General features: G+C 39.0%; 1 protein-coding gene across 2 annotated transcripts in view; it reads right to left on the reverse strand.

The window, feature by feature from the left end:
- Positions 1-1,646: 1,646 nt before the first annotated feature.
- Positions 1,647-12,288, reverse strand: part of Sppl2a (signal peptide peptidase-like 2A) — a 44,069-nt gene continuing 33,427 nt past the window's right edge. The window contains exon 16 of one of the 2 annotated variants that reach the window (XM_006234920.5): positions 1,647-5,167. In XM_006234920.5, coding sequence (XP_006234982.1) covers positions 5,093-5,167 — 75 coding nt within the window. In that variant the 3' untranslated portion in view covers positions 1,647-5,092. The remainder of the gene's footprint in view (positions 5,168-12,288) is intronic. The other variant, NM_001107770.1, reaches the window with a different exon arrangement.

Below are 12,288 nucleotides of genomic sequence, written 5' to 3' on the forward strand. Positions count from 1 at the left end.
TCTCAGACCACCACGCAGAAACTCATGCTTTTCTGATGCATTCTATTTTGGGGGTCCTGGGGACAAACATTGTTACTTTTGATTGACAGATTTTAGTGTTAGGAAGCAAATCAGGGCTCTTAGGTATCAGGCCAAGCATTAACTCTCACTAGGCTACACCCACAGCCCCTACTTTCAATTTAACTTGACCTGGGTCACTTGGGACAACCCAAGAAGATGAAACCTTAAGACTGTAGACCTCATAGGATTATAAAAATGGAAATGACCTTAATATAAAATTTAATTCTGTTTCCCATGTTCTAGTGTAACAAGATGAACTTCAAACTAATGTAATTTTAAGAGAACATAAATTAATTTTATTTAAATCTAAATATAAGTCTCCCAGTTGATTATCTCTCTTAACTCACAGCATATGCATGTTTTCTGCCATGTTCCTTCCAACCTTTAGATGATATGAATAAACCAGTTATTGGCATGAATACTTTTTTTTTCTTTTTCTCTTTTTCGGAGCTGGGGACCGAACCCAGGGCCTTGCGCTTGCTAGGCAAGCGCTCTACCACTGAGCTAAATCCCCAACCCCGGCATGAATACTTTTTAATACAGTGCTAAGGCTCAAACCCACAGCATAGCACTGTATAAACTGAGCTACACCCCTAGTCTTATATGAGTACCTTAATTAAGAGAATAGCAATGGGGCTGGGCAGTGTCAGTGCTCACCTGTAATCCCAGCACCAGGGAGGCAGAGGATTTGAGTTGGAAGCCAGCCTGGTCTACAGAGCAAGTTTCAGAACAGCCAGGGCTACACGGAGAAACTCTGTCTCGGGAAAGACGGGGAGGGGAGAACAATAGACTTTTATGATTTGGGCTTTGAATACTTCATTGAAGCATAAAATTTTAAGAAACGAAGAGAGCCACAAGGATCTAGGTTGAGGGGCAAAATTCTCCCTCCTCCTATGCTCCAGCCATCTCTCGCTCTCTCTAAAGTACACATATCCTTCCAGATAGATGGACTAGTGGGATGAGGTTCCTCCACATCGGGGCATACATGCAAGAAATGAATTTCTTCATCATCCTAAGACTACAGGCTTCTTAACATCTGAGCCATTCCTTCAGCCCTGAGCTGAGATACTTTCTTAAAGCATCAAATCAAACCAGACAAACAAGCAGAAGTGCCCAAGGCCGCCCAACGTGATGGCATATGCCTGAAACCTCAGTACTTGGAAGGTGAGGGGCTGTGAGATCCAGAGTTCAAAACCAGGCCCAGCCACAGAGCAAGTTTCAGGCCACACTGGGCTATGGAATGAGACACTCGGGACAGTAACTACTAAAAGATCTTGCTGGGTGTGGTAGTGCAAGCCTTTCATCTCAGCAGTTCAGGGGCTGAGACACCAGGATCTAGAGTTACAGACCAGCCTAGGTTAAATAGCAAGCTCCTGTCTCAAAAGGAGTCAGGTGCTATTAGGCATCAATATAACTTTCTAGTAAGTATCACATTCCCAATCTGGGTTTTAAAAGGTAAATTGCCAAAGCTAAATAACAGGAAAAGCCCATGCTGGTCCTTTGTGTGGGCATGATGTGTGGGCTAGTGTGTCGTCCATTCATTTTCAATGATTTTTTTTTTTGCCATACAAAATAAAACATATTCATTTTTATTTTAAAATAGAATTTATTGAACACAGCAGTAAATTTAATACACTGGAAGGTCTTTTTGTTGTTGTTTTTCTTGTCAGAATTGGCACATGATAAAAAGATCTTAACTTACTGCTAAATTAACACTCCAAAAATTTAAGTTTTAAATCATGTTCCATAAAAATTCTAATAGTGTTATAAAAATATTAATTTATACTAACTTACCTAGAAAAGTGTTAGAAAAAGAATCTCATATTCAAACCAATCATCTAAGAAGTAATACAATACAATTATGCATTCTTAAAAAGGTACTAATTTGAATACAATGTAGAAGGGAGAAAAGTGGACAAAAGCTACTGAATTTACACTCACTGTCCTATGGGGAAGTTGCAGACAAACCAGATGTACACTAGGCATTTTTTAATGTATATTTTAAAGGAATAGGAAAGCTGTTTATAGTATTTTTACTGTCTAGTCAAACCTACTATGTGGTGAACTGATCATTCACTACAACCTTGAGTTGATCCAACCTACCTTTCTCATTTATAGAAAACTACAAAAGCTTCTTTAACTAGTGTACTCTTCCCATCAGGAGTACACCTGCCATCTCTGAAGGGTCACTGACAGGAATCAAAGGGAGTTCTAGAGAATCCGTTGAATAGACTAGATGTATTCTCACCCAATGTAAAGGAAAGCCTACCTCTGCCTGGAGTAGAACTTGAGGAAAATAGTTTTAGAAATGTAGACATTAAAAGAGCAAAGGAATTTAGAAAGCTCACTGATAGTTATTACAAACATGCCACTCTACTCAAACTTGTAAGCACATGTAAATAAAATACGTGAATGCCAGAAGCATATGGGAGAAAAGTATTTCCTTCAAAAGGGCATTAAATCACACTCTAGTATAAAGTATAATCGTGAATCAAAGGTAGCTACAAGCTAGAAGAAAATAAAAATGCATTTATGATTAATGATTTCGCCAGGCGTCGGTGGCACACACCTTTAATCCCGGCACAGAGGCAGGTGGATCTCTGAGTTGGAGGACAGCCTGGTCTATAGAGTGAGTTCCAGGACAGCCAGGGCTACACGGAGAGACCCTGTCTTAAAACCAAACAGACAAACAAACAGATCAGTGATTTCTATTCGATAAGCCACAAGTGTGGAACTTTCTAGAAAGTATTTTATTTTGCAATAAGTACTAATAAATACAATATACTTTGTTTTAAAAGCATGTTCAAGGGGGAAAAATTCCATCTTCTCTACCTCTTAAAAGTTATTGGTGTTAGGTTAACAAGAAAGGAAGAGATAACACATTTTCAGAGCCAAATTTTCAACTCTGGTATCTATTCATTTTGATTTCCAAGACAAAGTATTTCTGTATTATATTTTCTCTATGAAGATCTTTTCAACTGTGTTGCTAGGAGGGCTGTTTAAGTACACATGAAATTGGCAGTGAGGGTAGAGAGTAGAACTCTAGGAAATTCTTTCTGTTATTTATAGCTACTTAGTAAGTTGTTTCAATGGCAGTGCTCGGGAAGGCACTTTGAAGATGGCAGGCAAGTACTCAAACACTGAGCTACACTCCAGCCCACATATAAGACTTTAATTACAACAATATGATGGTTGGGTAAAATAGAAAATGTTTCAAATAAGTCAGAATTCAGATTTGCAGATGTGCTCATGTTTTCCTGGAGCAGAAGTTTAGATTAGATAATTAAGAATTAGCTACAGATTAATAAAACCAAATTATTTTGAGAAATTGTTTTATTTCAATGTGGCTTTAGAAAGAATAATTTTCATTAGCGTTCTTTGTAAAATTGTAACTGGTGCTTTTGAACATCGACTTGAAGAGAATGCGGATGTTTTCCTAACAGCTGTGTTTGGCAGGTATTTACTGACATTTTAAGTGAAAGCACAGTTAGAAGTGTAAATGGCACTTATCTCCTCCAGACAGCTCTTTTCTGTAAACAAAAGACCCCACACCTATACCTAGAAGAATGAAGGGGCTGGCAGTCCCTCTTATTTGTCATTTACTCAGTAAAAGTTAACAATTAAACAAGAAGCATTTAATGTGAACTTTAGTTCAAATCTCAAAGGTCTAACCCATTTTCAATACACCTTTTACTTTGAAAAGCTGAATCAGCCTTAACATGGAAGGCTGGACTTGCTCACATCTCCTGTGCAGCAGGATTTATACAGAAATACAAAATCCTGAACTTCTGCAATAACTTGTCACCTGGTACTTTCTTTAGAGAAATTAAAAAAAAAACTGAAAAATAATTTTCACCTCTAATTTCTAGAAAAACACCTGAGATTTTGCAAAGAACCAGAAGGAAATTTTTTTTTTCCAGGTTGTAAGCTAACTGCTCTGACCACTCATCTTGGAGGTGAGACAAGGGATGAAAAAAGTATGTTTGCTTTTGGCAGCACTCACTTATACAAATGTGCTGGAACTCAGGAGTCAGTGGTGATGTGGGGATTGTCAGGATGGCACGGCAAATAATACATTATGTCTGGTCACATAAGAAAAACATTCAAAAGAAGAAATCTTACCCAATCAATGGAATCAAAGATCAAAGATCAGAAAAAAATAAAACTTAAAAGTAAATGCAGAAGTTTAATGAGTATCTTCAGATAAACCATGTACCGGCAGAAACTAGGTTCAGCTTTTGTGTCCTCCTATCTAAAAATTAGTCTAACGATATGTGTATGCAGATGAAATAATTTAGGTCCTCAGGTTTAAAAGGGAGTTACAAATTTTTAAAAACTTAGACTAACATTCACTGCTGAACTGCCTTCTTGCAGTCTTAAGTATTTATTTCTGTAGAGGGGTTAAGAATTGCATAAATCGGGGTTGGGGATTTAGCTCAGTGGTAGAGTGCTTGCCTAGGAAGTGCAAGGCCCTGGGTTCGGTCCCCAGCTCCGAAAAAAAAGAACCAAAAAAAAAAAAATTGCATAAATTTTTAACAAAAACAGAAACTTGCTATGACAATTATACATGATCTATCCTTAGAATTTGGAGAAATATTTCAGTAAGAAAAGTACAAAGGAAGGTCAGGGTAGCTTTTTTTTTTTTCTTTTTTAGAAAAATATAATGTATATAATACATTTTGGAAACTACATAAACCCTATGTTTTTAACTGATTGTGAAGGCACAACTTTAACATAATTAAAAGAAAATGCATTTTCACTATGTAGCATGGGATTTCACCAGCTCATAAAAACATATGGGTTTGCAAACATCGCTGTAAATGTTCCCAGTTTTCAATCCAAACTTTGACTCAAATCTTGCTGGGTGTGGTGTTACCCAGCTATAGTCCCAAACCTTTGGGAGGCAAAGGCAGGGGATTGAACTCCAGTCCTGACTCTTGTCTCCAAGAACAAAAAAGAAAAAGAAAAAAAGACAAAAAAGGCCAAAATCTATTTGTAGAAAATCAAAAACACATCATTATAAGTCCACGTATTACTGTTGTACAATCTGCTCGTCAGTAGCTGCTGGGTTTTCTTCATTTGTTGAATAGTCCAGGTAGTCCATCACCTAGGCATGAATAAAAGATATCAGAAAATGCAAACTGTAAACTGGTCTCCCAGTCTTCATTCATTTAGCACAAGTATTCTGTTTTTGTGTGATGCCTGTGTGTGTGTGTGTATGCACATGTGTATGGCTATCTCCCTCGGCTGCCTCCCACCCTAGTTTTTGAGACATTCACTGCTGCTGAGGTGGGAGCTTACCTGGAGCTTGCTAACCAAGAGAGTGCTATGGGCCCTCCTATCTCTGCAGACCATCTGCCACCTTCCCCAGTACTGGGGTCAAGATAGACCCCACTGAACTTAGACTTCTTCTTTTACTTTATTTTATTAAGACAGTCTGATTTATGTAGAGCTGGGTAGCCTGAAACTGACAGAGATCTACATGCCACTGCCTCCAGAGTGCTGGGATGAAAAGCAAGTCAAGCCTCAGCCCTTCCACATGGCTTTTTTTTTTTTTTTTTTTGGTTCTTTTTTTTTTTTTTTTCAGGAGCTGGGGACCGAACCCAGGGCCTTGCGCTTCCTAGGCAAGCGCTCTACCACTGAGCTAAATCCCCAACCCTCCACATGGCTTTTTTAAGTGAGTGCTGGACATCTGAGCTCAAACCTATTTTTGTTCAGGAATCACTTTACCAACTAAGCCATCTCCCCCCTCCCCACCTCACCTTCTTTTCCCCTTTTATTGAAAATAGATTCTTTTCTCATACAATATATCCTGATTATAGTGTCCTTTCCCTCTACTTTTCCCAGTTCCTCCCCAAATACCCTCTCCTCAGAATCCAACAGAGCACTACCTCAGCAGCCACCACCACCCCTATTTTTAACTCCAATACTCAGGAGGCAGAAGCAGGCCAGTCTCTGAGTTCAAAGCCAGTCTGACCTAAATGGTATGGGACAGGACAGCCAGAGTTACAAAGAGAGACCTTAATGCAAAACTAAAGTAAGAGCAGCCTTGGGACTAGAGAGAGATGGCTCAGAAATTAAGATTGCTTGCTCTCAATCTGGTCCCCAACACCGCCTTTGGTGAGATCAAAGTTGCCTGTAACTCTAGTCCTAGGGGGATTGCTTGCCTCAGATTACCGACCCTGTACTAATGTGCACACGACCATATACATACACATGACTTAAAAATAGTAAAAATAAGCCTTAAAAAAAGAATGACCTCACAGAACCAAGCATTTCTTTTACAACACTGTCTAAGTCAACATCATCTTTAACTATTTTTTTTTTCTTTTTTTTTGGAGCTGGGGACCGAACCCAGGGCCTTGCGCTTGCTAACCACTGAGCTAAATCCCCAACCCCATCTTTAACTATTCAAAAGGATGAATTATAGGTCTTATGGCCTATATGAATTCATTTTCCAGCTCTCCCATTAATTCTACTTCTCAGTGTGAATACTGGCCTTTGTAGCAGTTGAAATTCCATTTCAAAAGAAGACTGTATGAGGCAGTGTGCACTTTTGTGCTGGAAAGCTAAAAATGGTTCCCGAAGTTAGTGTGAAAACACCTGCTGGCTCTGCAAAATTGTAACCCTAAGAAGACAAGTAAGACTAATACACGAGGCTGCCTTTAATTCCAGCACTTGAGAGACAGAGGAAGTCAGCTCTCTATATGAGTTCCAGACTAGCCAGGACTTGCAAGTTCAAGGCAAGCCAGGGAGGACTACATAGTGAATCTATCTCAAGACACACACAAGTGCACGCACACACCCACATATGCAGACATGCAGACATGCACACACTCACATTCCTCTCACAAGAAGCAAACAGGAGATGGCTCAGTGGTTAAGAGCACTGACTGCTCTTCCAGAGGTCCTGAGTTCAATTCCCAGCAACCACATGGTGGTTCACAACCATCTGTAATGGGCATCTGGTGTGTCTGAAGACAGCGACAGTGTACCCACATACATGAACTAAATAAATATTTAAAAAAAGAAGTAAACAAGAACAAAACAACAAAACCCCACCATTGCCACTCAAGCAAGTCAAAGAATGATAATGAAAGTTTAGAATTATTACATAACAAAAAACTCCTAATAAAAATATAAACAACAGAGCACTTAAAACCTCTGAAAACAAATCAAAATGCATTTGCTAACAGGGCATTTTAAAGGCATTCTTAGTGAATTTTTTTTCTCACTTCAATTCTATATGTTTTTTTTTCCAAAAAATATTTGGGAATTAAGAAAAAAGGAAGTGCTTACATATTTAAAATATTGTTATCCTGTTCTTCAGATAAAACTATATTAAAACAGAAAAATGTAATATCTTTGTAAAGATTGTCAAAGACTTTCAGACCGATAAATGATTAGATTTCAGTATTATGTATGTTCTTTCTTTGTTATTGAGAAGTCCAGCAATATAAACATCCCTATTTTTTTTAAATAAAGGTTCTAAATATTTCAGTTTTATTTATTTATTTATTTATTTATTTATTTATTTTATTTATTTATTTTTTTTTTTGGAGCTGGGGACCGAACCCAGGGCCTTGCGCTTGCTAGGCAAGTGCTCTACCACTGAGCTAAATCCCCAACCCCAGTTTTTTTTATTTTTTTAAGAGATTGTTCGACATGGAATTTCTGGACTTGCCAGACAGCAGTGCCTCTGAGTTGAGGCTTTCAGATGGCAGGCACCCTCAACCAATGGGGACACTTACAGTAAAGCCCACCTGTCAGCAACCACAGTTATAAAGGCCCAGGTTATGTATTTAGCCCTTTATCTGCCAAAGATAACACATAGATTAAAGCAGTTTCATGTTCATAACAGTTCTACGAGAAAAAAATTCAAGGGATTGCTTAGCATATGGGAACCCTGAGTTCCTTTTCTAACAACATAAAAATACACAGTAAACTTCAATGCATTTAAAAACAGTTAAAAGCCGATCAGGATAGGTAGTATTAAGTATTCTACAACATGAGACACAGGGTGAAGCTGTGGAATATTTTAATCACACTTAAAATTATACACAAGCACATATAGAGAGAGTTAGGACCCCTTTGTCTGACAAAAGGCTGGAGCTGTGAGGAGCCCGCGTAGCCTGGAAGGGTGACGGCAGGCGGGGTAGACATGGTGCTTTTCTTCTCTGTGATCTGTGTACCCTGGCAACCGCCCTGAATAGTAAGAGCTATGTGCCCAGCGTTATAACAGGCTTCTGCTCTTCTAATTCTTAGGTACCACACTGGGCACTATAATCCCAGCCCTAAATATGGATATATTAATTAACCAGTCATGGTAGTACCCGGCTGTGATCCTGGCCTGCAGGAAGTTGAGGCAGGAGTCTGAATTTCAGCCAGCCAGGACTACACAGTGAGACATGCACCTGTGTCCCAAAAACAAAACCAAAGCAAACAAAACAATTTCAAGGTCTGCTAATTGAAAAGTTACCATCACTACTTCCTGTTCTCCATGCTTCCGGTAAAAACAACATAGCAGTACACAACAAACATGAAGGTCAAGTATATAAAACTGGGTCAACACAGCCAAGAAAAATTAACTGGCAAAATTGGTATTTCACATCTGTAACTAGGCAGTCTGTTGGAAAAATGTCCTTTGAAAGGGGGCAGGCTACCCTGGCATTTCTGAAGCTCTCCTTGTTTAGAGCTGATCGCCAGAAGCTTTCCAATAAATCAAGCTGAGTAACAAGTTCTCAGTCTTTAGTCCATTTAAGTAGCTTTGAACCCTAACTTGTGACTCAAAGCTTGTGACTTCTAAAAATAATTACGAGTACTAGTGACATTAGCAGACACTGTTCGCTGGATGCCAACAAGCTGAGAGTCTGTTTCCCATTCAAGTAAACAGCCTGTTCAAGCTACTGCATGAACCTCACTGCACTTGATTTACTATTAGGAACTCAAAAGCCCTCTGTCCTCAAACCGTTATGCTCTCTAGGGAAAAAAAAAGCCACTTATTAACTCAATATTAATTAGAACTGTGGCTTCAACTAAAGTCAAATCATAAATGGAACTGAGAACTGTAGCCTTAGAAGTGTCCAGAAATGTCAAAGGAAACTGGCCTTGAAGTTACATAAAAGATTTGTAACTGATTTTTCTAAATTTATTTTATTCTAATGCAACTATAGAAAAATCCACCTTCTTTTCAAAAGAAATTTACAGAGAGGGTGAGAAAGACCCAGTCAGGTACTATAGCACTTATGTGATGACACCTGCACCTTATGTCAGCAGGACTACCAGGGCCATTAAACAAAGAGACAGCTGAATGTACAGAGCCTACTTGGCATGTGTGAGACCTCGGGTTCAATCCCTGGACACTCGCTCCCATCACCTCCTGGAACAGGTCTCCAGTGGAAAGTTCTACACCACCTCCATTAATTAAACTACAAGTTAAGATTCTCTCATCTGAAATACTTGGGCCTGAAAGTGTTTTAAAATTTGAAATTTTTGGTATATTTGCCTATTCATAAAGAGACATTTTGAGGATAGGATCCAAACATGAAATTAACTTAAATTTCACATACAGCTCATACAGAGAGCCAGAGTCCATGATGACAAAGCAAACGCATGAGAGCAGGAACAGCTGAGAGCTCACATCTGATCCACAAGTAGGAGGCAGAGAGAGCTAACTGGGAATGGGTCCCCTCAAAGTCTGCCACCAGTGACACACATCCCCCAACAAAGCCACACCTCCTAATCCTTCCCAAACAGTTCAATCGACTGGCTGTCAAGCATTCAAGCATACTGACCTATGAGGGCCATTCTCATTCAAACCACCATACCTCTGAATCTCAGATCTGAAAGCATATTGAATTTTGGACTAGAGATGTTTTAACCTCTGTCACTATCCTTGTACACAGATATCTGACATTATAATGAACCAAAGCATTAAGATCAATAGATTCCATTTTATTTTACTTTATTTCAAAACAGCTAAAAAATTTTGGCACATACAAAAATGCCTGTGTATGGGGTTGGGGATTTGGCTCAGTAGAGCGCTTACCTAGGAAGCGCAAGGTCCTGGGTTCGGTCCCCAGCACCGAAAAAAAAAAAAGAAAAAAAAATGACTGTGTATAAAGATTATAGAGATTATTTAAAAGTTAATGGTGATAAGGGTGGTGGTGGTGTATGTCTGATCCCAGCACTCAGGAAGCAGAGGCAGGCAGTTCTTATTGAGTTCCAGGCCAATCAGAGCTATATAGAGAACCCTGTCTCAAAAACAAAAACAAAAACAAAAACAAGCACAAACACAAGTTAATTTTTTTTTATATCCGTCAATCTTTCAAATGCTGTATCAGCTTTATTTTATGTGATCTTGAAAAATTCTTGAAACTTGACTTTGAAATAGTTTATATCTAGTAGATGGGTTTCACTGTTACGGCTTGTTTTATTCCTTTTCTTTTTATTTTATTTTATTTTATTTTTTTTTTATTATTAACTTGAGTATTTCTTATATACATTTCGAGTGTTATTCCCTTTCCCAGTTTCCGGGCAAACATCCCCCTCCCCCCTCCCCTTTCTTATCGGTGTTCCCCTCCCCACCCTCCCACAAACACAAGTTAATAATGTATGACAGCTATGATAATTTTATGAGGGCTACTGAAACACACACACACACACACACACACACACACATACACACACACACACACACACACACACACAATTCAAAGTTTTAAAATGAAAACCAGAGGGTTGGGGATTTAGCTCAGTGGTAGAGCGCTTGCCTAGCAAGCCCAAGGCCCTGGGTTCGGTCCCCAGCTCCGAAAAAAAAAGAAAAAAAAATGAAAACCAGGAAAAAAAAAAGAAAATCTAGATAGTGAACCATAAAAATACAAACCAACAAAACAAAATTTTAAAGCTCCCAACTCCTTTAAATAGGAACATATTTGTGGTTAATGGTATGCTGTGACACTGTTTTAAGAAGCTGGCATATACCAATATATTCAATGGTTAACAGTTAAATGCGCTTCTCAGAAGTAAGTTGTTGCCCTACTTCATACTGGAAGAATCTGAGTCACCAAGAGCAAGGTGAACTTCCCAAGGTCAGAGCTAGAAGGACTAAACCAGTTTTCAGGTTAACCCTGCCCCGAGACTCATGCTTTTTACTAGGTGTTAGTCTGTATTCTGAAGTCCACATTATTGTGGAATAAAATAATGATGTCACCTTGCACAAACAAGAAGTAATCTTTGTTTCCAGATACCTTAAAATGGATTTTCCTACAATTAACTATTTTATTTAGCTGCTGTGTCACGTAGGGAGGTCCTTCATAATGGTCAGTTTTAATGAGAACTTTGACACAACCTACAACAAGCCAGGGAAGGGGTCTCATGAGAAACTGTCTAGAACAGGTTGCCCTATGAACATGTCTGTGAAGGATAATCCTGATTGGAAAGCCTGCCCACTTTGGCTGGCACCATTCCCTAGACAGGAGACCTTAAACTGAATGAATGGAGAATGACAGCTGAGCACTGGCTGCTGGTGTATTCACTTTCTCCTTGTTTTAACTATCGAGGTGACTAGCTGCTTCAAGTTTCTGATACCTTGACTCCCTGCATGATGGGCTATAGCCTGGAACTGTGAGCCAAAATAAGCCATTTTTCTCTTAGCAAATTTTGTCAGGGTATTTTATTATACCAATAGGAAATTAAACTGAAGCCCTGAAGCCTGCCTCAGGGATTATTACTACTCTGTGTCTCGCTGCTGTGAAACAGAAACATGTACTTTTAAATACCAGAATTATTAAGAACGAAGCTTGGGTGGTCCAGGGAAGAACACATTCTCGTGACAAACATGAATACTCACTGGTGGGATTCCTCCCACCATTCCCTCTCTCAATAAACATAGAAAGGGAAAAGAAGAAAACTCTAGAAGAAACCACAGAAACATAGAAAGGGTAGATCTCTAAAGAATGCAGCATTAATGCTTTTAGGTATATAACAACTCTAAAATAATCAGCTATTTCCAGTGTAGGGAAGCACAGAAAGAACTGGCAGCCACACACAAAGGCTCAAGGTGGCTGTCCCTCCTGAAGGAGTGTGAGAAGGATAGGACAGTTTAAAGGGAGCACTTCACTTCCACCTGAGACACTTGTTTCTCTTTTTAAAAATATTTATTTCCTTTCGTTTTATGTGCATGAGTATTTTACCTGCATACAGTGTCTTCATGCTGGATCCCTGGAA

Source organism: Rattus norvegicus, chromosome 3 (genome assembly GCF_036323735.1).
Source record: "Rattus norvegicus strain BN/NHsdMcwi chromosome 3, GRCr8, whole genome shotgun sequence".
In the NCBI taxonomy this organism is placed as follows: Eukaryota; Metazoa; Chordata; class Mammalia; order Rodentia; family Muridae; genus Rattus; species Rattus norvegicus.